The sequence below is a fragment of the Rhinichthys klamathensis genome, unplaced genomic scaffold (assembly GCF_029890125.1).
Source record: "Rhinichthys klamathensis goyatoka isolate OS25496 unplaced genomic scaffold, OSU_Roscu_1.1 h1tg000110l_1, whole genome shotgun sequence".
NCBI classification, from domain to species: domain Eukaryota; kingdom Metazoa; phylum Chordata; class Actinopteri; order Cypriniformes; family Leuciscidae; genus Rhinichthys; species Rhinichthys klamathensis.
In genome coordinates, this window is record NW_026606648.1 from 513,658 (window position 1) to 541,127 (window position 27,470).

Below are 27,470 nucleotides of genomic sequence, written 5' to 3' on the forward strand. Positions count from 1 at the left end.
AACTAATGCTGTCTGCTATGGAGGACCAACTCTACCATATTTAAAAATAAATACAGAAATAAATAAATGCTCAATAAATAAATAAGCATACAATTAATTGCCCCAAAAAATATAATAAACAAATAAATGTAGGTAGAAATTAAATTATACAGTGAGACATAAATGTATATACCTCTTTTAACTAGCTTCTTTATTTATTTACCTTTGTAATAATTACCTTATTTATTTATTGTCTGTTATAATCTTCAACTTTATTTATTAATTACTTATTTTTTTAAGTATTTATTTATGTGCATGTTATAATATTTTTGTCTGTTTTATTCTTCCTTTGTATTAGTTTACCCTATTTATTTCTTGAATGCCATTTATTTCTGCCTGTCGTTTTTACATTTCTGTATGCATTTCTGCCTCATTATGCAAATGAGGAGGGGCTGTGTCTTAAGGGGTCAACTTCTGCCCATTGGTTGGTTAGCATTTTACTGCATCGGTCGAATCTACATGCCACCGGCCGCGATTTTTTTTTCTTTTCTTTTTTTTTTGCAGGGTGGTAGGGGAAGACTCATTAATATTCATTAGGGAACTCATCCCTGATTGTCAATTTAAAAGATACATTTTAAAGTCAAGAAAGTCGCAGTTTGATGTAAAACTGTTGAGGTATAAGACTGTGAAAATACGTAATTAAAAAGACTACAAACCCAAAAGGCGCACATTTTCGCTCAATGAATGAAGCTAACTTTACTGAAGCTAACGTCTGTCATTGTTTCTATAGTCTTGCGTTATAATCGTAACGTTACGCCGTCATGCCTGAGTGTTTTTTACCAGACTGCACACACACGAGCAGCGGATCTCGCTCGTTGTTTCGCTTCCCGGGAGATGTAGTTCATTGAGCGATTTTCACATAAAACTAAATGTCACTCTTCTGTTTTATGACAAACTGCGACTTTCTTGACTTTCATAATTATCTTTTAAATTGACAAACATAATATGTGTAATTCAGGGCACAGTTCAGACGGAATAAAAAGATAAGTTGTCTCTCGCCATTGACTACCATACATATTTTTTCCGAAATAAGGTCCCATGAGCCGGAAGTGGAGGGGAGGGGCTTAGGCTCTCTATGGGCAGAAGTTGACCCCTTAAGACACAGCCCCTCCTCATTTGCATAATGAGGCAGAAATGCATACAGAAATGTAAAAACGGCAGGCAGAAATAAATAGCATTGAAGAAATAAATAGGGTAAAAAAATACAAAGGAAGAATAAAACAGACAAAAATATTATAACATGCACATAAATAAATACTTCAAAAAATAAGTAATTAATAAATAAAGTTGAAGATTATAATGGACAATAAATAAAAAGCTAATTAAAAGAGGTATATACATTTATGTCTCACTGTATAATTTAATTTCTACCTACATTTATTTGTTTATTGTATTTTTTGGGGCAATTAATTGTATGCTTATTTATTTATTGAGCATTTATTTATTTCTGTATTTATTTTTAAATATGGTAGAGTTGGTCCTCCATAGTCTGCCATTAAAGTTGATCAAATAACAAAGGTAACAGAGAAAATTACTCACTGCTCTTGACTAAAGAACTTTTGTAGCTTTAATAAGAATTAGTCTACATTTAATTTATAATTTATGTAGTGCAGACTGTTTGATAACTTGATCATTTCTGTATATTTTGAAGGGCACAGTTAAATATGACATTTATTATGGGTTTATGTGAGGATTGTTTGAAGGTCACTTAAATTAGAAGTTGTTATATTTTTTGAAAGTCTCATAAATGTTAAAAAATTGATAGCTTTCAATTACACTGTAATGTTGAATTTTCGAGTCCATTCGCTCTATCAGATCCCAAAAGCAAACAACAAATGGTGCTAATATACACTCGCAGTGTGCTGTACTACTACCGAAAAATCATGATCCTAACCTTTATCTCCATACCACAATCTCATTTGGTTAGACAGTGATTCATCTTTTCTGAATCATTAAAATATTGGTGTTCAGAAGCCAAGAGACTGTATTGTACACTGAGTTTTTAAATGCTTAGCTTAAAGGTGTGATATGAATACAAAATGCTCATAAACAGCTGTTGAGATGGTATTTTTACTTGAAACGGAGCAATTTCCTGGACCCGGAAAAAGTATTCGATACGTCACAGCTTAACAAGCAGATAGCAATAGTGGTAACACCATTAATTAACATGCCAAATCAAGAACAGAGCTCTCCTGTAACTTGTTATAATGCTGTGGTGTGTGGGATAGAAATGCTGACCTGTGTGAGAGATGAGTGGGTGTTCAGCTCTGTGGCAGGGGGACTCCGGGGCCCGTGTGGCCCCCCGGCAGGGCACTCCTCTGGGCAACAGCAGCAGCAGGCTGTGCAACAGGACTAGGCAGCGGGCCAGGGGCGTTCCCTCCGTGGGGGGAGCCATGGGGGTCCAAGGGACTCTGCTCAGTACTGCTGGGGCAGGGGCATAGGGTGCTGGGCATCTGCCACGGAAATCTGCAGAGAAAATGAGAGAAAGATTGAAGGAGTGTGATATGGTTTGATTGATTTTGCTGGTAAAACTTTATAATAACTTTCATAACCTTCATTAATAAGTCATTTAAAAAAGCATTATATAACAGATCATTATTTAAAGTCAGGACCTGATGATAATGACTTTGCTATTACTGTATATCATTCCAGTCATGCCATTGGAAAAAATGATTTTTTTCTAAACGATTTTTTCTTTTTCTTCTAACAATCAGAATTTTGAGTCTATGTCCAGATGGGAGGATTTCAAAAGATTGAAGGGGATGAGTATAATCTTTAAATATAGCAATTGTCATTTTTACCATAAAATGAGAAAATAAGTCCTGGAGTGTATGTTGTTTATGCCAAGTGATCGTATTTGCCTGGATAACATGTGAAAGTTTGTTCTTCTGCTTAACTGTTAGATTTCCACAGCATGAAACAAGGGCATTCTCTATAATGGTTAAAAATTTAAATTTTATTTTATTAGGATAAACCCCTTGAGATGCATCATCTCGTTTTCAAGGGGGTCCTAAAAACACTAATCTATAATGGTTAAAATATGTGCGATAATGTTAAAATGTCGTCTCCCCTTCTTATGAATAAATCTTACTGTATATTACCTTGGAAGTTAATCACATAATTGTTTCTAAACATTTAAAATTTGAGCAGATACATAATTTAAAAACATAACATACATATTAATAAAATACTTGACGCCATTTTATAGCCTATAAAATGTATTGTTTTTTTTTTTCACCAATCATACTAAAAAAATGACTTAAGTGATAAAAGGAAAGCAAATATTATATATAAATACATTACTATTTTCTTTTAAATATTTTTAATGATTTTTTAAAATTACATATAAAGTGGCCCTCATTATATAAAGCTCAGTATATACATGCTGTTATTCTATATACTGAGAATAACATAACATGACATACTGTAGTAAAAGAGCGTCAGGCACAGAGTGTAGCCAGATAAAGAAAATGCAGCTGTTGGGGTCATTACGTTCATCTCCCCAACCTCCTGCACTCTCATCTTTGACCTTTGACCTCACTTCCACGAATCAGCACAGGGAGCTGCACTCTAGCTCCTCTGAAGTGGTCTACACTATCAGTGAACATAGTAAACACGCTCCACAGGGGCCATCACACTGCTCACATACAGACACAAAACTCAATGTAGTTTTGCACTCCTGAGAAACTTATAGTGCGATTATAGATTGTTTTCAGATTCATGGGCTGAAGAGCAAGAACTCTCTTATATTTGCCCATAAAGCACATTCTATAAATTGTGCCAGTATTAATCCTTCTTTTCTTTTCATTTAAAAAAATAAATAAATACATACTTACAACTAGCAACTATTACAACTATTAAAGGGATATAGTTCACCCAAAAATGAAAATGAAGTTATCATTTACTCACCCTGGTGTTGTTCTAATGCCATATGCCCTTCTTTCTTTTTTAGACGGCAAATATATATTTTTTTAAATGTCCTTCTATCGCTCGTCTATATATTCTAATGGCAGTGAATAGCAACCAGCATCAAGCTTTTAAAAAAAGATGCAAAAGAATTACAGAATGGTCCCATGTGACACGTCGTATTGTCCAAGTGTTTTGGGGGTATACGATTGAGTTTGGTGAAAAACAAACCGAAAAATTGAAATCCTGTAAATTAGATTAAATTGGTCTTTTGTGCATGACTGCACGTTCATGAGACTCAACCTGAGTTCTGGTCCAGAGATGTTCAACTCAGGAAAGAAAGTACATGGATACTATTTTTTTGATTTCTGTTGTATTTCATGTCATGTTTTTATTGATTTTGATTTCTTACAACTTGTGTGCTTTTTCTGGACGAGTCGGAGTGAACTGTGGTGCTAATAGTCTCATGAACATGCAGTCATGCACAAAAAAACAAGGGCCAAGGTCAGGATTTTCTTTAAATAATACATTAAATGAACTAATATGTTTTATTTCAAACCCCTGTATAATTGAAATATATGGCACAAGACACAAGTCTATTTTTTTTTTAAAGATTGATGCTGGTCACTATTTACTGCCATTATATGGACGAGACTGAGAGGGACAAATTTATTTATTTACATTTTTTTGTTGTTGTTGTCAGAAACAGAGAGAATGGCATAAAACTACACCAGGGTAAGTAAATGATGACTTTATTTTCATTTTTGGGTGAACTATCCCTTTAAAGTGAATCATGGACAGTTAAACTGTAACAGTATTGTTTTAGTATCTTGAGATATCTTTTTTATTCATATTTTAAATTTTTAATAATATTTTTCCATTTTAATTTAATTTCAGGTAAAGTTTTAGTAATTTTGTTGAATGTTTTTAACATTTTTTTTGTTTTGGAAGGACATGATGATAAGAATGTTATGACATAATTTTCAGTTTTTGAGTGAACTATTTCTTTAAATCACTCTAATTACTGTTAATTAATTACACATAAATAAAATAAAATAAAATAAAATAATTTATTGACTCATAATAAAGTGGGAGCCCTGTTTTGTAGAATCTGATTGCAGGTCAGTTGGATGGACTTTGCAGCATCACGTCAAAGCCAAGAACTTCTACCACTGCAGTGCAATAACCTGTCAATCAAAAATCCCTCCATCTTTCCTTTCCTATAGCCTCTCTACACTATGACAGTACAGATGAAATTGAGTCAGTCTGTGCGAAGGGCAATACGAAACTCGATTAGACCAAAGTTGCTCTCATCAGCAAGGCCACAGGGACTCAGTAACTGACACACTGCAGATCTGAATGGCTTGTTGATGGGTCTGGAGACTCATGTCTCTAGTGCGTGGAAACAGGGTTTTACATCCCCTTGTCTTATTGAATGCACACACAGTTTCCTGTTAGTAGATGCTGGACAGAGTGGAGCCACCACTTTCTACTGGACAGAACTTAGTTATTTCTGATTTTCTCTTATGAACAATTCCCAGTACATTTGACAGAAAATCAAACAAACACACACACACACACACACACACACACACACACACACACACACACACACACACACACACACACACACACACACACACACACACACACACACACACACACACACACACACACACACACACACACACACACACACACACACACACACACACACACACACACACACACACACACACACACATTTTGCAATGGCAAAATACAGTACATTAGAAATTGGATTCAGACATATTTCTTTCTGTGAATGGTAAATGTTTACCATTCACAGAAAGAAATGTGTAATGTGAAATGTGTAAATATTTACAAAACCCATAATTTCTTTTAAACATTACTGATGGGGGAAAAAAATAAGTTTTTGGATAACATTTCATATTGTAGCTCATTGCAGTGCTTAAACACTATCCCACACCCTCATATAAGTAGAAAGAGACACAAAAAAGCAAAGATACGAATTACATTAGTGACTAACTTAGCGGTTGATTTGTGAAAAGTGCAAACATCCATTAGAGGTGTTTTATGCAAGCTGATTTGCGTTTAATCTCTAAGATTGTGTTCACACTTTTAGTTTGTTATGTTCTTTTGGTGATAAAGAAAATGATAAATTTAGTCCTCGTTCGCTTAGCATTCACACTGTCATTTCTAACATTGATTGGATAGCTTTTATGATGTATATTTTGAGACGGAACTTACCGAACATTCAAAACAATGCTGTGTGCTGGAATAAATGCACTCGTTGTATGGGAGTACATTATGATGGTATTTTTTACCAGCTAAGAACTCATGAAGAGCTTAGAAAATGTGTAAAGGAATCAATATAGTGCCAGAAATTCCTCCATATACAAGCGAAGATCTTCTGCTTCTGGTTCTGACACCTTTACCTAATTGTATTAGGCAACATAGCTCATATGACGGGATGAACCAGGTATGCTTGAGCATTCTGTATTTTTAAGAGTCACCACATCCTCTTTTTAGTTTGTTTAGATGTCTTTGATCCGTGTTGCATATATAATTCCATTGAACCGCATTAGAGTTTGTCTGAAAGCAGACCGAGACCTCGTGAAAAGGTGGGTTTTGGTCCGCTTGTTTTGAGCACCAAGGTTTGGATGGCAGCGATCAGTGGCGGATTTAGCAAATTGGGGGCCCAAGGCGAACATAGTATGGGGCCCCCCATCCGATCTTTAAAAGAGAACGAAAAAAGTAAAAAAAAAAAAAATTTGAAAAATAAACCATTAAATGGCACTTTCTGGAGAGTTTTGTGCAAAGAAATATAGAAAAAAAGTAGGTTATATTTCTGTAATTCACACAGATCAAAACACAAATATGCTGACTGAATAGATTGAGAAGCAGTGTTTCTAGTTGAGAAACACTGCTTTAATTAATGTTTTTATGATGACTTTGTGAAAGGTTAACTAAACAGCATGAGCCGTCTTCCTGCTGGCCAGTAAGTTATTTGGCAAACTTCATTCATACAGATCTGTATTATGCTATAGTTTTTGATAGTGTTATACATTTCTTACAGATAATCACGATGATCATTGCGTTTGTCTTACCGAATGTGGTAGCTTTATGCAATTACAGTTTGTCTATAAGCTTTTTTTTATTAATGCCGACAGTGAAATGTTGCCAGATATTGCTACGAAAAACAAGAAAAACAAAACAAATTAATAATAATAATCCGAAATAAGTTCAAAGCTTGTGTTTTGGAAATAAGATTAATATATCACTAACCCTAACATGCAACTTTCCACTTTATTAACTTCCTAAAGTGTCACATTAAATCAGAAAAACCGGTCCAGAAGACTACTGCCACCTTTCCATTAGTGGATCTGGCAACACGGAGGCTGCACCCGCGCCCTCACTCACAACGCGGTCTCATGCCCCGTTCACTGCGCTAGCTTCTCGCAGCAACATGAATTGGAAACACTCATATGAGGTGGTTTAAACGGCTGATTAATCATTCAGAGAGCTTGACATTTTTTTTTTTATGTAAAAAAATGACAGAGGTCCGGACCTCGGTGACCTCATAGCTGCCCAGGTAGCTCGGGGCCCAAGGCAATTGCCGACCTTTGCCTAATGGTTAAGTCCGCCCCTGGCAGCGATCACACTTATATAAATGAACCACAAGAGCGTTTGCACCAGAGTTCGTTTTAATCAAACCAAACCTGCCAAGTGCGAAACATCCTAAGAAACAACTTGAAAAGATCAGATATGGCCTACTAGTCAGCGTACCTACAGTCTGCTTCCTGACACATTGAGTTATGGTGCTCAAATGGGCACTGTAAGTTCGAATCTGGCTGGCCAGATTGCCTGATTCCTTGTAATTTCCTGCTCTTTTTCTACTTTCCTTGAATAAAAATCAGAACAATGGTACCTGCAAGCTTAACCAATTACCAACAGGACAACATAATGGCTGGTTGTTAGTCAGGGTGTCATTGACAGCACACAAGCACTGAATTTCCTTTAATCATACAGTAGCTGCACATGACATTATGACATATTCCTGTTGTGGTCCATTGTCTGTCATGAAGGAAATAACAATGTATATGACAGTGATGAAACATTTCACCAGTACTACAGGCTGTGTTCTCTCTCACACATACACACTGCGGTCTGAGAGGCTTCCTGCTAAAATGAGCTAAACTCTAATTCAAGAGAAGTAATGGGAGAGCACAGTGGTCAATATGATCTAATTATTCCTATAGAAACACAGGATCCTCTACATATTAGTCTGCCACATTCAGTGCTGAATCACTGGACTATCTTCCGCAATAAAATGAAATCGGGTTCCATCTTGAACCGAATGGAAAGGAGGAATAAAAGGGATAGTTCACCCAACTAATGAACACTCTGTCTTCATTTCATTCACCCTTATATCATTCCTTACAGTGGACAAAAGAAACATTTTTAAATAGTGTTCTTGTTTGAGGACTAGAGCTTTTAAGCTTCAAAATATATGCAATACCACCATAAAAGTAACCTGAAAAGTGATCCATATGATTATATGAATATGAGTGAGCCATATGATAGCATTGATATAATACTCATTTTCATCACCATTGTTGACTGAAGGAACCAGATTATTGAATCAGTGAAAAGAGATAATTGAAAATATCTACTCAAAAGAATGATTCATACATGAATCGGATGTAATTGAGGGTGCATCACCATCACATACTTAATATGTAGTAGGCGAAAAACACAGTGACAAAATGTGACAAAAGAAGTATGTCCGAATTCACAGTACTTATAAAAAGACGTATTTAAAACATTTTTCATTCTTTTCAAAATATGCAACTGTAACAAGTTTAGAAGGACATGAAGGTAAGTAAATGATGACTATTTCTCTATTTTCTCTATCGCTTTATGGCAGAATAGCCATAATCAAAAAGAAAAATGAAAGCATAGATTTCAAACCAGTTTGAAGGCCAACCAAATAAAAATCTTAAACTCTGGGTGTCATTAAATTCATTCAATAGACTCTATACACGCAAGGTCGCTGACTAACACAGCTATCATTCATAGCCACGAGTGAGAGCTCATAATTATACACTTTAAATGAACATACTGTGCGGCAGACCTAAGTATGTGGTCTTCACTATACATCCACGTTGTGTTTTCTCCATGTTTGCACAGATGCGTCTTAACTGTGTTCAAACCCACTTGGGGAAGAAGACACATATTGGGTAAGCCGTGTTTCCACCACAGGAACGTTCCCCAGGAACTAGGGACTTTGGGGTGGTAGGCCTACTCGTGTGTTTCCACCGCAGAAACCAGGGTCTAAATGAATTTCCGGGTAAATATTTCCCCCTCTGAAAGTCCATGCTTGCGAGGTAGTACTTTTTCAAAGTTCAGGAACTTTCAGGGGTGGGACTTGGGCGCTGAACATGCTGATTGGTTGATGTGGCGAGCAGGACGAGGCCGAGGGACGTGAGAGCGGTGCGAGGCCGGTGGCGTGAGTGATAATGAACGACACCTGTGAGACGCACCGGTCTCGCATTTCTCACGGAGGAGCGGAAGCATAAAGGAGGAGCAACGACAGTGAAGATCGAGAGAGGAACAGGCCTGATTTTATGTTGTGTTTTGTTCCTGTTTTATGTGGCCAGCAGTCGTCCGTGAGGGGCTGCTGGCTTATACTTTAATTTTGTATTTGTTTATTTTATTATTAAAGTGTTGAATGTTCGCCGGTTCACGCCTCCTTTCCATAACAACGAACCCCGTTACAGTTGAGTTCATACCACATATTGAATGGTTGACTCCACGCAGCATTTTATTTCAACCACCATTTTTTAAAATCTGTTGCAGTACAAGTTGTTTGCTATTCGAATCAACAGTGGAGTTTAAAAAATACGACGATGGGCCGACGACGAGATTCGGGCTTTATTAAGCTTAAATTCAGAGGATGAAATCCAGCGGGAACTGTAAAGAAGCACGCAGTCCTACATCACCGGACTAATTTGCCTAATCTTCACGGTAACTTTAGACCGCGGTGGAAACGCAGACAGCAACAGGTCTGGGGGGAAAAAAGTTCCTGGGACAAATTGTTCTGGGGAATTTCGGTGGAAACGCGGCTATATACAAGGCAGACAAGACACATACGCTGTAAAACACCAGATTTTACCCTGAGAAAAAACAATAATGGGACAAGACGGGAAATAGAGGTTTCCTATACTATAGACTGACAACAAGGAAACACAAACCAGCACAGACAGTCAAAGACAGATTTATTTCCTCTGTAGATCAATTTCAATCTTTCTCGTCTCTGTTTTTCACTCTGACGTCTCCACTAAAATGGATATTTCTACCAACACCCCTGAGGAAACTGGATTGAGGAGGCATTAGCAGCATCTGGTCCAGAAAAGGCAAAGCACAGGTCATCTGGTTCAGGCTGCCTCCGGGGCGTCAATACACACAAAGAATAAATAAAAGGGCATTTTCATACGAGCTCTTGAGGATTGAAAAAGGCTCAGTCGTGCTGTCTGAAATAGCCTTCCCCATATTGAGAGATATCCTAATTGTCCATCAGTGTTAGAACTGACATCATCGCAAGGGTTGCCTAAGTAACAGGAATTGTACTTTAATGAGCTGTAACATCCAGACAGGTGATTTGACGAGTTACTCTCAGCTGGTCATTGTGAATGCTCGACACTGTAACCAGACTTTTGACTTTTGACTAGCATACTGATCCAGATTATAGCGTATTCTGGTCATAAACTGACTGTTTAGGAAGGAAGAGGGTCTCGGACTAACAATTAAAACAACTAATAGCATTTATATCATTCTGAATATGTGAAGCAAAAGTGAATATATAGGTGAACAACAAAGGAAAAGTGAAATCCTGCTTCCTGGCTCCTAAGGGCCCCAATAAGTATATGTATTTATACTTAAATTCCATAATAATAAATGTATAAAACATAACTAAGACCCTCTCTGGTTGTCACAATCTGTGGCTGTAGTAAATGCATGGTGATAGAGAATATCAACATAAACAGTCTTCAATGATAAATCCAAATGGTTACACGCAGGAGATCACAAAGGACACATAATATCACAATCACATAATATTAAAACCCTAAAACAGGCAACGTGACTCACGAGACACATCGTTTTTATGGGGCATAAGAACGATTTTTTCAACAAATCATTTTATCACTTATGAAGGCCTGGTCTGTCTTGAGTATGCTGGTCACGTGATTTGCTTAAAATTTTTTGTGATCAATTAGTCAGCCTGACTTAAATCCAACATGGCTGCCAGTGGTGCAGAACATTCAGATTTTGAGATAAGTTAATTTTAAACTTACTTTTCTTCTGAAAAAATAAATAATAATACTGCTAACATTAATTGTGAACATTGTCTTAAGGTGCTGAAGGAAAAAAGTAAGTAATATGTTGTTCATGTTGTTATTTATTTTGAAATGTATGTGACTCCTGAGTCACGTTGCCTGTTTAGGGTATAAAAAAAGGGATTAAACTAGTTCTATTTAAAATGCACTATTCAAACTTAAATGATTGTAATTCAAGAATGCTTTGGAATATAGACATAAGTTTGGTCTTGTTTTAAAGACAACAACATCTGTAGATTATTGCTGAAGTGAAAGCACTTCAAAAAATGAAAGTATGAAAAAGTTATGGAAGTTTAAACTTACAGTAAATCAAATATACTGTACTTAATATTTTTCTTTTTTTTATAAAATATGTATTTTACAAAATATTTTTACTATAAAATTACTATAAAATCAAAGCCATATATCTTACCAAGTTGTGTTCCAAATTTGAAGTTGATATCACAAAAATGTAAGTTCCCATGAGATTTTGTTTAGGCATAATTACCAAAAATAGTCACCGGGTGACTTACATTCCATTGAACTTAATTGTATGCATTCTGCCATTACAAATTAATACATTTCTGTCCAAATATTACTTCTGTCACAAAATATGGAACCTTGAGACTCTGACAATATGTGTTTTGTCAAGATTAGAAAAGGATTTGATCATAAATTATGAAACATGACGATGCCCAAAAGGGGAGGAGCCCGATAAAATAATTTAGAGTACCGTTTCTATGGTAGCGCAACGTCCAATTTCAAAACGGGTTTCACAGGCTGAATCTTGAGTTCGTAAGCTTTCAAATGATACATCATTTGTCAACATTAGATCAGGTGAAGTATGGGATATAATTGTTTTAAACATGCAGTGACAGTTACAGTTAACAGATTAATGACTTGATCCCTTTTTATACCCCAATCAGGCAACGTGACTCAGGAGACACAACTCAAATATATCAATTTTTAAAAGAATTATTTTGGATATGTTTTATTTAAGTCCAGATGATATATACAATTTTTTTTTTTGCTTAGCATTTTCCACTCTTGCCTGTTTAAGGGTTAAGATGACATGGAATAATGAACAGAGGAAACTAAGGGTTTAAATACACCGACAGGGTAATCAACAGAACTAAGAACAGGTGAGTAACTAATGAGTAACTATGGAAACTAAGATATAAATATAAAAAAAAAAAAAAAAAAAAAAAAAGGATACTAAGATGACCAATAAGACTAATTTCATGTTAAAACAATGTGAACACAGTCACCTGCAAAATGAAATTGAAATTAGAGTGCTAACTTTATATTTTGCTGATATTAAAGTTTTTATTTTATTTTAGATAAAGGTTGTAATAAAAAAGATGAAATAATATTATTATTTATACAATATTATAATACATGTTTGCTATATGGAATCTATAAATAGAATAGTTACATATAAAAACTGGGTTTTCATTTAATTTTGATGCAGTGCCGTCCACATTTGGTTCCATCCAAATACACACACACAGATCATTTCATCACAGCAACATGTATAGAAATATATAATGGCCTATATATTGGCCATTTAATACCATACAAAATGCTGCATAGCCAGCCAATTTGTTATTAAAGAAAATACACAAAAAAAAGGTCCAACTAAATTTGTTTCAAAAATCTTGATTTTCTCCTGGAATCTGTACAAACAAAGAGGCAACAAGAGTAGCTGAGCATAAAAAAAAAAAAATATTAAAGTGATAGCTGGTTGAGCAAATAACTATCACTGCAGTTTCCCAGGTGCAACGCATGCATGTCAGTCGGTAAACATTTACTACTTTTCAAAGCGAGAATGGAATTTTCCGCTATAGCAACCTCTTTATCCTCAACTGATATTTTTCTCAGTCAGACAGAACCATTTCCATCTCAAATCTAATACTGCTTTTGGGTCCAGTGCGCTCTCAATCTGTTAAACCAACACCCTTTTAACAGATTGCACATCTGAGCACACAACATCTGTCAACTATCGGACAACATGTGTGGGTCCTAACGCCCCAGTATAGTGACGGGGACACTATACTGTCAAAGAGCACCGTCCTTCGGATGAGACGTTAAACCGAGGCCCTGACTCTCTGTGGTCATTAAAAATCCCAGGATGTCTTTCGAAAGAGTAGGGGTGTAACCCCGGCATCCTGGCCAAATTTGCCCAGTGGCCTCTGTCCATCATGGCCTCCTAATCATCCCCATATATATATATACACTGATTGGCTTCATCACTCTGTCTCCTCTCCACCAGTAAGCTGGTGTGTGGTGAGCGTTCTGGCGCACTATGGCTGCTGTCGCATCATCCAAGTGGATGCTGCACATTGGTGGTGGTTGAGGAGATTCCCCCCTTCCATGTGAAGTGCTTTGAGTGCCGAGAAAAGCGCTATATAAATGTAATGAATTATTATTATTATTAACAGCCAGCCGCTTATCTTAAAATCTTAAACGCTGATCTGTTAAAGTCAATATTAAGCGAAAAAAGAAAAAGAAAATAAGTAACACACACACAGACACACACACACACACACACACACACACACACACACACACACACACACACACACACACACACACACACACACACACACACACACACACACACACACACACACACACACACACACACACACACACACACACACACACACACACAAAACCTCTCCTTTCTCCCACACAATGACAGCCAACAACTGGGCAAAATTGATGGAGGGCTTGGTTGGAACTGGATTCAACTTGTTGGTGGTAGGCAGCCACAATTGCAGGCTAGTTACGAAAACAATACTACTTAAAGACTGACATATTGAGGGTTATGTTCAGTGCAATAGCTTTGGAGCTGTTAAACAGTAGTTTTGGGCTGGCTGGCCACATACAAAGTCAGATTTAAATCTGGGACAGCATACCCAGCAATTTCAGCCCGTCACACCCTAACTCTCCCAAGGTATACAGCTTTTATTTTTAACTATCTGTTTCTCTACACGGCCTCTGATGGAACTAGCACTGACTATCCTTGGATATGTAAGAGACAAAGCTTTCCTGATGCTGAAAGCAAGCTGAGGCTCTGTAGTTATGTGGCTCTCTTCAAGAGTAACTGAGCCAGCCTGTTATCACAAGGTCATTGAGACACCCATACAGAAGCATTTTCAAAGGCACGAAGAAGAGCCTGCAGGCTCACAAACATTGAAACAAAAGGTATTTGTTAAGATGCATTTAACCTGTGCCTTGAGACAACAAATCTAGGTCACGGCTGACTTTTAACCAGATCACAAGTGCAGAAATTTCAGAGTCATTTGAGTCACAAAATGGACTTTCAATTAAACTTGGCTGAATATGTGGTAGAAAAAAAAGAAATCGGTGCTACCTGACTAGACAAAACAGAGAAAAAGGATGTCTTCCCTTTCGCCAAACAGGAAGGAAAACTTCAACACCCATAATATACTGGGCATGCTGCCATTCAAGGCCACTACCAATCTGGCTCCTCTCAGTGGGTCCCAATTGATCTGAATTCACCCCTACTGCTTTGCTTGAGTAAGATATCCTTCTTAGCAAACTTTAAGTCACAATGGTGTTATTTTCAGTTTCGAGAGAAGAATTCAAAGCATTGTAGACAGTGGCTAAAGGCTTCAAATAATCATACATGTAAATATGGAGAGAACACAAATGGAAAATCTGTAAAGCGATTTCAAACTGGATGACTACGAACACAGTGTTTAAGGCCAAATGGCTGGGAAAGCTGAAAGAAACGTCATTGTCAGGAAGAAAAGGAACGGGGAGCACTTTCTGGCCAATCTCCCGAAGCAAAACGCCATCGCATGCCGGACTGTTGCTGTTTGAAGGCTGTTGCCGTCATATTTTTGCCATTATGCTGTTTAAAGAGTAAAGTACGATGCAGTTTTCAGTGATGAACCTTCTCTTACAATAACTGTTTTGTTAACAACCTTCAGTCGATTCGACTGTCCATGGGCCCTGGAGCAGTCAGCTGCGAGAAAGCTGGCAAAATTTTGCATCGTCTCGCAGATGTTTGCTGAAAATAAATGAGAATTTATCGTTCCAGGTAACACTGAGAAAAAGTAAACAGTTCATGTACTTATACTATCAACAACATTGTAACAATACAAAGCAGGTTGTAAATTGGCGAAGTTACACTTTATCTGTTATGCTGCAGACAACACTCTCTATAATCTGTTTTTTTGTTATCAGATATCTCTATATCTCACTCTATATCCCCTATGATCAAAAGATAAATCATCAGTACATTCGACATATAAGGCTTTCAAGAGAAATATCTGCACATAAGCCAAGATCAAGGTTCCCAGGGTGCACTACTATCTCTTCTTACTGTACGTTTATCTCCTCATAAAACTATCACTGTCAGATAAAGTCACCATCCTATCATCAAAAAAATTCACAATCAACTAAAAACATGCATTTGTTCTCATTATGAGCATTTTGAATAAGATCATTTCCTTCAAGCAGAATGAAATGTAATAAACAACATCAAATTTGCTTTAAAAATTATTATTTAACTTTGACAGCCCTAAAACATTATGTGAAGTTATGAGAATTTTTTCTCAACATTCTTCATGTCTCAGTTGTGTCTCCCATACAGCAATACAATTTACTTGAGAGCAATTTGAGACATTTGCTTGAGCCCTCTTTTCTTCTAAGTAAAAGAACCTTAATTGTCAAATGAGTTTCAGAAGTCTCAAAAACTTTGCTCGGCTATCTTAATTGTCTAATTTATGCTCATTTTTTGCTCTTGAAGAATTGTAAGACAAACCAAGCTGATATTTAAATGAAACACTGCATTTGAAATGAAGTCTCATGTGCTGTAAAAGAGCAACCTCTAGAAAACAACTAGGCTGTTTTATCTTAAAGCCTTATTGATTCTAACTCATAACGTGAACCACTTTTAGTTGACAGTATAAAAATATTTTCCACATGCTCCATGAAGCTTTGGTTTTGGAGACATTTAAATGCCAGAGCGTGACACAGGCAGTGAGCCTCCCCCACATCACAGGAGCCTTTTTGAAGACATAAACCTTCACAATCTCTCAAAAGAGGTGACAAGAAAAATCTAATGTTTTCCTAAGTTGTACAAATCTGTTTAAATCACGCACTGAAACACACAGATTGACTGACATTTCAGGTGCCCTGTTGCTGATGCCAATTGCTACGTATGTGCTTAAGGTGTCACAAAACTCCCACTGAAAGGCATGCAGTTCAAATTAACCCGTCATATACCAAATGCATACAGAACACAAACACACCCCCCTGGAGGTGCAGCGATAAGGCCCATAATGCCTGTCGCTCTGAACATTTGACATTTTTAGAGGTTTAATTACACGCTTGGCCTCTAAGAGCTAGGTGAAACCTGCGGCAAATTACACTATCACTATCCGCAGCTGTATGTCGCCATTGTAGTATTGAAGCCCTTCGGCAGTTGAACCCGTTCGCCTTTATGAATAAATAGGGTTCACACTCATGAGTGACCTATAAAGGCGGTTCAACAAATGTTTAATCTGGGTTGACTCAGAGGCAGGATTTGCCATTTAGATGGATCTCAAAAAATGGATGGGGAGGTATTAGCTAATACAAAATTAAAATTGATAACTGCAATGAAAAGATTTTTTGTTCTTTTTGTGCTTGCTCATTGGATTGAATGGATAGTTGTTGTCCCCAAGTTGGTTGTACTGTAATTTGTCATGTTATATAAAATTGCTCTGGACCACCCATAATAATGTAATTAGCAAAATAGCTAATACATCTTATACACTGCATCTGAAATTGCATGCTAAAAATTCCACAAAAAAAAAATTAACATTACAACATTATAACTAATGATCAATTACACTGCTGTTGCTGCAGAGCAAATACGGGACTTGCTACTGCCAATACATACAGGACAATACATGCTGCTGTGAGCAAGTAAGACATGCTGCTTTACAATGTAGTGTACATTAATTAGCCGTAGTAGATATTTACAGGTGGAGCTGGGGAAGGTGGAGGGTTTCTGAAGGCGCTGCAACTGCTACAGCAAATGCTGGTTAGTATTTGAAGGTTGAGCAGCGAGCTCATTGGCTACTGATACAGCAGGAACCAATCAGCTCAGCTGTGCCCTAAAGAGAATGATGTGATTGCAAGCAGATTGAGTAAGGACCTGTCAGCCAGCGCCATCTAGAGTTTAATGACAGAACTTTGCATTCATTTTTTTTATTTTTTTATTTACTTACCCCGAACTTTTGAATGGTAGTGAATGAGTTTAACTTTAAATAGTGATAACTTCCCATCTTCAACTGATTGTCAAGTGTGGGACAACTAGTTATCAATGCATTTGGGCACATACGTCCAACCTGAGGAAGCCAAGCGGCAGTGTGTAAGCGAGTGTAAATCAGGTCAGAAGTACATGCTGTCATGGCACGAAGATAATAACAAGAGAACTACTTCATCTGCTGTATAATTAAACTCCAAAACAACTTTAGTGAAAAGATACTGGTGTCACAATCGGTACGGCATACGGGAAAAGGCTGACTCTTGATCGTCAAGATTTTTTTTTTCTCTTTAGATATGCAGAGGGTGGGAATGTAAATAATTACTCGGCTCCAGTGGAACCAATTAATCACGTGTGGGTTGTAATTTGTCCCATAAAAAGAAGACGAAGGAGAAGCAAGCAGACACAATGTCGCACAAGTTAACTATAAGACGGCGCTAATGAGAGAATGAGAGAGAAAAAAGGAGGAAGACAAAGTGATGCAGCCCAGCTATGAATGACGTGGCGTCTTGACAGGATCGAGCATGTCGCACAGCTGCAGGCATAGCCGAGCTAGCGTTGAGTTTTGAGTTGGGTAGATTATAGACGGTTCCTCTGGTGACTCCACGTCCTGTCTAGAACAGCCAGACATTCACAGTGCTGTCAGCACAAAGTACACACTTATGTCATCCTCCAAGCAATTTGCTGATCATATTTTAACACCTATATGAAGACAGACATCAACACAATAACAACTGAAATAGGAGGAGGGCGAGGTGAAACAGTGATAGCTTTAAGGGATAGTTAAACCAAATATGAAATTTCTGTCATCATTTACTCACCCATGTCGTTCCAAACTTGTAAAACCTTTTATTCACTGGAACGCAAATGAAGATTTTTTAAAGAACATTTCACAGGCTTTTTTTGTCCATGCATTGAACATTAATAGGGTCCGAATGCTACCCTACCTTTTCATTTTTCTCCTGCAGGGTTTCGATATTTAGGTGTAAACATTTCACACTCTTTCAGTTTTCTCCTTAAGAATAACTTCACGAATTTGGTTGATCAAATTAAACTTGACTTAAAACGATGGGACAGCCTACCCCTTTCTCTTGTTGGGAGAGTGGAGACCATTAAAATGAATGTTTTGCCGCAACTTTTATTTCTCTTCCAGTCTCTCCCTCTTTTTCTACCTAAATCTTTTTTTAAATGTCTAGATGAAACCATCTCCTCATTTATCTGGGCTGGTAAGATTCCTAAAGTGAATAAAACTATCCTTCAACGAAACAAACGTGATAGAGGTCTAGCTCTGCCAAATTTTCTTTTTTATTACTGGTCCGCCAATATTTCTAAGATTTTCTTGTGGTGTAATGCGCCGGAGGCCAACCGGTGTACTCTAGAAGCTGCTACTTGTCTTTCTTCTTCCCTTCCTGCACTAGTCTTTGCTCCTTTGTCTCTGCGTCCCTTTAGTTATACTAGAAATCCCATTGTGCTATCGACTTTAAAAATCTGGAAACAATTTTCGGTTGGAGTCATCATCTGTCTTAAGTCCTATTTGCAATAATCACTTGTTTATACCACCAGCTATTGATATTGAAGATAAGGGGATGGCCTGTTTTTTAGATCTTTTTATTGATAATTCTTTTGCTACATTCACCAATCTTATTTCAAAATTTAACTTGCATACTACAGGCTCATTCAGGAATTTTCAACTCCGCAATTTTGTTAAGACTAACTTCCCTACTTTCCCTCAATTACCAGAAAAATATCTGGTTGAGAATTTATTGTAAGCCCCAACAGGTGGTAGTCGTATATCTTCTGTCTACGCCATGTTACTTTCATCTAGTACGTCCTCTCTCTTCTGCCTAAAGATGACTTGGGAGAATGAGCTGCAAATCAAGCTATCGGAAGAGCTATGGTCTGAGGCCCTCGCTAGAGTTAATTCTACTTCTGTATGTGCTATATGTGGGAAAGGAACGTGTAAAAAGATCCAAATGCTGTTGAACCTGACTGACTGTCTTTGTAGGGACAAAAACATTTCTAACATTATTCAAAATATCTTATTTTGTGTTCCTGGAAAGAAAGTCATAAAGGTTTGGAGCAACATGAGGGTGAGTAAACTCACCAAAAGCCATGTTTTCTGGACATTTGTAGACTTGTGAACTTTTGTTTACTGTATGTAGATAAGCCTAATACCTAATGACCTGTATTCCATTGTCTCTAGAGATGCGAAATGTGGAGCAAAATCAGGAGAAATGTGTGTATGAGAGAGATATTTCTCCTCTGATGTGAAGCTTTTGCCTTTAAAAACATCGCCTAATAAGCTTATTAACATCTTAGAGAGAAGGAAAATAAAGTCTGATGGTGTATGCCACATTGAAATGCAGCACATTATTAAAACAACATGAATTTTAATGTAGATCTAAACCAATTAAGGTATTAAGAAGACTGAATAATTGCATTATGAGACACTGTCCCCATGGATTCACTTTCAAACATCAAAACATGCATTGAATTCTCCAAAGACTCCATTATAATGAGATAAACATTAAACATATACACTGCTGTTCAAAAGTGTGGGGTGATTAAGATTAACACATTTATTTGGCAAGGATGGATTAAATTGGTCAAAAGTTACTGTTTTCAACATTGATAACAATATGAAATGTTTCTTGCAGCAAATCAGCATATTAGAATGATTCCTGTAAGATCATGTGACACTGAAGACTCCAGTAATGATGCTGAAAATTCAGCTTTGCCATCACATGGATACATTACATTTTAAAATATATTCAAGCAGAGCATGGTTATTTTACATTGCAATAATATCTTTAAAATATATAAAAAAGGACAAGAGACCAAGAGTTCTGCTCAGAAAAAAGCAGCACTGCTTTCCCTTGAATTTATATGGACTTTGACAAGTGAAACTGCAGTATACGCTTATTTTGAGAAATGCCATTTTTTATACCCACATTAAGGAGTTGTTGAAAATTATAAGAGATGCTATTTAACTTTTCCAATTAGCTGGTACTTGTTGCATCACTTCCTGTTTGACTGATTCATTTCAAGATCTCAGAGTTGAACTTGCAAACTGGCTGCAAAGGCAACATCTGCAAGCGATCATAAAGAATAAACAAATACACACAGAAATAACATTTTACATTTGAACAGGTAACTATGAATACAGATTACTGGAAAAAAAAATACAACTGTAATAAGAATGAAAATGATACAGCTGACAAAAAATAAAAAATATATAATGAACGTTAAAATGATCAGTAGAGTAGGAGATTATTATTGCAAAATAATACATTGTCTGCAACATTATTCACAGCTCTTTAGGTTCTAACAGCTAATTATACAGAGAAAAGAGATGGATATGTGAATAAAGTGAGTATTGTTAAATGATTTGCCGATGTTTTGCTAGCCATACTTGCATGAGAATGCAACCACAAGCCTCTTTCTTTCCTCCTCTCACTCACTGGTCTGACAATTGCATGAGGCAATAATCCAAATACTACCGTCTGGACATCAGACAATGAAGTTTAAACAATAAAATTTAACAGGGGACGTATGCTTTATCCTGCAGGCCTCGTTAGAGTAATTGAAATACGGCGGCCCGGCAGGCTAATTAGATAGTATATGAGCAGTCAAATCCAGGGATGAGATCAAACGATCCACAAGGCGTTCTGAGACATAATATAAGTAGAGATTGGAGTTTTATTGCTATTCTAAGCACAGTTTTGCTGTGGCTGCATCCTTATTCATATACTATGCCATGTAGTATGTGAGCAGAATTAGAGTGTCCAAAATCATCATTATTATGTCAGTGCGAGCTTTTTGAGCTCTTACCAGGAGTATGGGTTTTCTTTTGATTTTAAGCAAAGAATGTGAGGAACGTTTTTAAGAGTATGAACCTAAAAGTTAAGTGGCATAATGTGCTCTAAAGGCCATCATTACAGTTTTTTTCAAATGGTTACACACTAAAAAACAAATTTCCACACAACTTGCAAAATTCTACTCCAATGAGCAAAACACCTCCACAGATGTCCACAACATTACACACAATGTCTGCTTCACCCTTTTTGCAAAACATTACACACAGTGATTTGTAAAACTATAAACACATTTTCACACCTTAGACACAGATAAGGATTGTGAGGTTACTTCCTTGTCATTACAAAGCACTGGATTGCCAATGACCACACTAATGAACGAATTGGATAATTACAACCACCAGGCGTGGAAGCACACATGTGCTAATTTGAAAACGCAGCACTCAGTTGTGCTATAAAAGGCAGCAGGTGAGTTCACCTGTCTTCAACAAAAATGGAAGGAGTTAGAAGAAGAAGAAGAGTGAGAATAAGAGGGGGAGGTCAAAGAGGAGATGAAGGCGGTAGAGGAAGAGGAGAAGAAGTAGGTAGAGGAAGAGGAGAAGTAGGTAGAGGAAGAGGAGAAGTAGGTAGAGGAAGAGGAGAAGTAGGTAGAGGAAGAGGAGAAGTAGGTAGAGGAAGAGGAGAAGTAGGTAGAGGAAGAGGAGAAGTAGGTAGAGGAAGAGGAGAAGTAGGTAGAGGAAGAGGAGAAGTAGGTAGAGAAGTAGGTAGAGGAAGAGGAGAAGTAGGTAGAGGAAGAGGAGAAGTAGGTAGAGGAAGAGGAGAAGTAGGTAGAGGAAGAGGAGAAGTAGGTAGAGGAAGAGAAGGAGATCGAGGAAGAGGCCTTGGTAGAAGAAGAGGAGGTAGAGGAGGAGGCCCAGGTAGAGGAAGAGGAGGCCCAGGTAGAGGAAGAGGAGAAGAAGGTAGAGGAAGAGGTAGAGAAGGACTTGAAGGGTTGATAGAACCTGAACAAAGAAGACGAGGACCAAATTTGACTCGAGAAATCCGTGCAACACTTATTGACCATGTTATCAACCATGGACTGACACTGATGGAAGCTGGACAAAGAGTTCAACCAAATCTCAGCAGAAATACTGTTGCGTCAGTAATTCGGACATTTCGTAGAGAAAACAGGTAAGCTAACCACACAGTACATTGAAACTGTAGCTTGCTGTACTTGTCATCAATAATGTTTACTGTGACATTTGACAGTAGGCTGCATATATATATATATATACATATACATTTATTTATTTTTTTTACATAGGATTGAGGGTAGAGGACACCAAGGTGGAAGGGGCCCTATGTTCACTCGTGCACAAGAGGCTGCCATTGTGAACATGGTTTTGGCCAATAATTGTATCAGGCTGCGAGAAATCCAAGCCAATATCATCAATGATGACAATATTTTCAATAACATCCAACGAGTCTCTCTGTCAACATTAGGTCGAATCCTAAAGAAAAATCAAATACACATGAAGCAACTATATCGGGTACCATTTGATAGAAATTCAGAGAGAGTGAAACATCTGCGCAATGAGTATGTGGAGGTATGTATTGTTCATCTTACTATGGTGTGGTATTGTGCACTGCTCATAATGTTCTGTCACAAAAAAAAAATACTGTGCAATAGATATTGAATAGCATCTTATTGTCTTTACGTAATGTGTTTCAGAGAGTCTTGCAAATGGATGCAGCAGAAATTCAACATGAATTTATATATGTGGATGAGGCTGGATTTAACCTTGCGAAAACAAGAAGAAGAGGGAGAAATGTCATTGGACACAGGGCAATCACCAATGTGCCAGGGCAGCGAGGGGGAAACATCACCATTTGCGCTGCTATCACACAAAATGGGGTCCTCCACCACCATGCAAATCTGGGACCATATAATGCAAATCTAATTCTTGCATTTCTTGACCGATTGCATGAGATTGTCACAGCATTACACCAATAGGACCAGATGCGGTACATTGTCGTTTGGGACAATGTCTCATTCCATCGGGCTGCTCTGGTCCAGAATTGGTTCCATGATCACCCTGATTTTGAAGTCTTATACCTTCCCCCATACTCCCCCTTCCTGAATCCTATAGAAGAGTTTTTTTCAGCGTGGCGGTGGAAGGTATACGACCTGCGGCCCTATGACCGTTTGCCCCTCATTCAGGCAATGGAGCAGGCCTGTGATCTTATTGAAGCAGCTTCTGTGCAGGGGTGGATTCGTCACACAAGGCGATTCTTCCAACGGTGCCTTGCCAATGAAGACATAGCCTGTGATGTGGATGAAATCTTATGGCCTGATCCAGCCAGACGGAGAGATGAATAGTTACAGTATTCTTGTTGGATTTACAGTTGTTTTCTGTAATTTCTGTTTACTTTACTTTTCTTCAGAGTCAAAGTGCATGTACTGTAATTCATGCAGTAATTTTTATTTGTCTACAGATTTAATGTTTCATTGATTTCATTGTTGGTTGATTACTTGGTAAGACATACTGTAAATAAATACTTGAAATATGAGTTTCCAGAAATCAGTGTTGTGCAGTGCTTGTAAGTTTATAGTAGGCCTATTTGTGTACATTCTCCCTATATCTCAAACTAATCATGAAGAATGTTGTGCGTTTGTCACAATTTTTTTCATCTAAATTATCCCTTACATAACAATATCTGGCCGAAAATCTAGCACATACTATTTCCTAAAAATAGTTTTTTTTACAAATGTGTTTTTTATTTATCACAGCAGTGTGAAACTGGCTGCAATAGTGTCTGATCATGGAGGACTGTGTTGGTTAAATGAAAACTAATAGCATTTTCACAAATATGTGTATATCTTTTGACTGAAGTGTGTATGTTTTGACAGAAGTGTGTCATTTTGCAAACAATCTAGGAATTATGCAAAATGAGTGTGGTGTTTGGATAATTGTGCTTATATTTTGAAAAAAAGAACCCGGTTTTCAAAATTGCGTGTAAACAATTGAAAAAAACTGTAAAATCACCAAATGAAACAGCAAAAAAAAATTCAATCTTCCCAAAGACTCCACTGCCATTGGTTGGATAAACAGATGGCTCCGCCTCAAACTCACACCATTGGTTGAGCCAGTGTTGCTATGTGGTTATGATGCTAAACAATCCAGACCAAACCAAATCTAAACAGACCACTTTTTTAGGAAAATCAACCTATGAAATGCACACGCAGACAGTAAGGTGACAAAGATAAAAGATTGTATTAAGCCATACTGTCTTACCACAAGCTCAAAACTATGTACTTTCTTCCAGTGTGAAGTACATAGTTTATGCAAACCGGGATGCAGCCTATGGCTTAAAAAAGCAACTTCCTGTTGCTTTGGGTTGACAGCCTTACGTAATTTCAGACCGTGTCAGGTGAATTTCAAAAGTCCACACAATCTGTGTAAAGCCCTCAGAATAGGTTCTTGTCTGGTTCATTAAGAATCTGCAGAAAATTTTGCTCGTTAAAATGTTTGAGCAGAAATTCTGGCCAATTATGCCGCTAGCAGTGGTCGCTTATTGTTTCTACACCTTCAAAATGTGCATAACGAGTTGTGGACTGTTTTAGACTAGGTGTTAAAAGTGAGCACTTAAAACAACAAGCCAAACAAAATGCGAGTCCTAATTTCTACTAAAACATCGTATTTTGCAAAATAATATGAGAACAAGTATAATCATACAGTGATTCATGATGTAAATAGCTATCTGAGACTCAGATTGGCATTAACATTCTCAACATCATCATTACAAGGCCCCGATCTTACATGCTGACCTTTCAACTTGTTTGCTGTGCTCCTAGTATTTGTTTGATGTCAACCCTACTACCTAGACGAACAGGGCGGTCCATCTGTGAGCAGTTTCCTACCCGTAGCAGATGTCTAGGGTTCCGCTGAGAGCATCACTCTTCATATGTGTTTGTAAGCAGCGAGAGCCATGCGCTGGGCCAACAGCAGTCACTTAAGTACCAGACGAGAGCTTGTTTTGGTTTGAGCAGCTGTGTTATTGCACTCAAGTCAGGTTACATTGGGTCACCTTCTGAACTGTAGAGAACTAACCAAGCTGTACTAAGTGCACTTTTGGGCAGAATAACAGTGTTTAAACAAAGCACTCGCTGGCGTATCGATATAGTACATGCAATGGCGGTCCACAGATCTTGGGGACCCACGTGAACCTTGGAGTGTATGTGTTGGGTGTGAAACAGTATCGCTCATGGAGAAGGACAGTGGGAAATGTTGCCCTTTTTTTTAGCAAATGTGGTATTCAACCAATTCTGCCACCAGTTGTTCTGGGACCCAAAACAACATAGGACCCCAATGACTTTCATTGTATGGCCAATATTGTTTTTTGCTATGTATGTTAATTAATAAATCAACATTCACACATGTGATACAGACTATCTAGTATATTTATATAACACAGTTCAAAAGTTTGAGATCAAGATTTTTTTTAAGAAAATAAATTCAGCAAGGATGCATTAAATGGATAAAAACAACACACAAAAAAGTATATTTTAAATAAATGCTGTTCTTTTGAACTTTCTATTCAGCAAAGAATACTGCACAAAATGTGTATCATGGTTTCCACCAAATATAGTGGAAAAAGAAATTATTTGGTCCCTTTTTCCAAACTAATAAAGGAAAAAACATATACTAACAATACATTTATGTACATCCTCATCCTTACATAAGAAACACATATTATTGTACATACAGGGTGTATACTTAAGCACATCCAGAGGCATTCACTGGTCACCGAGTATAACTTACAGGTATTACATTGATCACATGATTAAATCAAATTCTGTGGTACAAAGTAATGTTAAGGGTTACACACCCAACACAGTCCATGGGTTAAAAGCCAGATACGGTAACCGACGTAATCTTTTCAACCATTTCCCCCAATATGATAAAATTCTTTTAGTTTGTTGTCTTACTGAAAAGATCAGAGTTTCCATATTGTACACATCATTTACAATTTCTTGCCATTCATATACAGAGGAATCTTCCTTAAGCCATTTCCTTGTTGGCCTTCTTACTAGTCGTTAGTAATATATTAAAAAGGTATATGTCCTTCTTTGTTATTTTTGAAGGAGAAATACCCAAGTACATTGTTTTAATGTTACACTCAAGGTTTAACCCAGTTATTGCATTTATCTCTCTGTTCAGATCCTGCTAGTAAGTATGAATAATTTTAGTCCCAAAAGATGCGAAAAGGGTCAGCCATTACATTTCCAAATTTTCTCCAGCATTCTGTTTCCCAGTTTGCAAATATTTTACTTTGGGGTTTATGAGAAATCTTATTGTATTTTTCCAAGTAAATTCCCCCCATGAATCCGAATTTGTTGTACTCTTTTGTGTTTTACACATAGTTACCCATTCTTCTTCTGTTATAGCCTACTTATATTGTCTTCCTTTTTCCATTTTTGTTTCACATACGTGGTAGAGTGGATTTTTCTTGACATTAAATAGGAATAAATTAAAGAAATGATTCTTGAGCACAAAATCAGCATATTAGAATGATTACTTAAGGATAAATTGGAGTAATGATGCTGAAAATTCAGCTTTGTCATCACAGAAATAAATCAAATTTAAAATTTGTAATATTTTAAATTGTAATAATTTTTTACAATATTACAGTTTTTACAATACTTATGATCAAATGCAGTGAGCATAAGAGACTCAAAAACGTTTACAACTTTTAAACGGTATTGATACAGTTTCTTAACAAAAAAAATATTCTTGCATGTGGACAACAATCTCTTTATAATGGCTCTGTATTATTGGATGTTACCACTGGGTCACGCTAACCCTACCAGCAGAGAGATTTAGGCATGTCTAGAAAAATCTAAATGGGTCTGATCATTTTATTTAGCAAAAATGTACTGAGAGAAAGAAAAGTCTAACTCCCTGATTTTTTTTCTTCTTTCTGAAAGATCCCGAAGTAATGCCAGCCCAGTTCCTAACCCTCACCATCTGCTAAACTGCAAGGGCAGATATTACCACAAAC

The 27,470-nt window shown here is 37.2% G+C and overlaps 2 protein-coding genes across 5 annotated transcripts in view; one reads left to right on the forward strand and one right to left on the reverse strand.

The window, feature by feature from the left end:
- sema5a (sema domain, seven thrombospondin repeats (type 1 and type 1-like), transmembrane domain (TM) and short cytoplasmic domain, (semaphorin) 5A) overlaps positions 1-27,470 on the reverse strand; it is a 150,629-nt gene that overhangs the window by 104,649 nt on the left and 18,510 nt on the right. For all 4 annotated transcript variants that reach the window (XR_008807377.1, XR_008807378.1, XM_056254083.1 and 1 more), the window contains exon 2: positions 2,278-2,505. Coding sequence is in view for 2 of the 4 variants with exons in the window: in XM_056254083.1 (XP_056110058.1) it covers positions 2,278-2,434 (157 nt within the window). In the remaining 2 variants the exon portion in view is untranslated. The remainder of the gene's footprint in view (positions 1-2,277; positions 2,506-27,470) is intronic.
- cbln2b (cerebellin 2b precursor) overlaps positions 1-27,470 on the forward strand; it is a 449,384-nt gene that overhangs the window by 25,238 nt on the left and 396,676 nt on the right. The gene's annotated exons all lie outside the window — the stretch shown is intronic.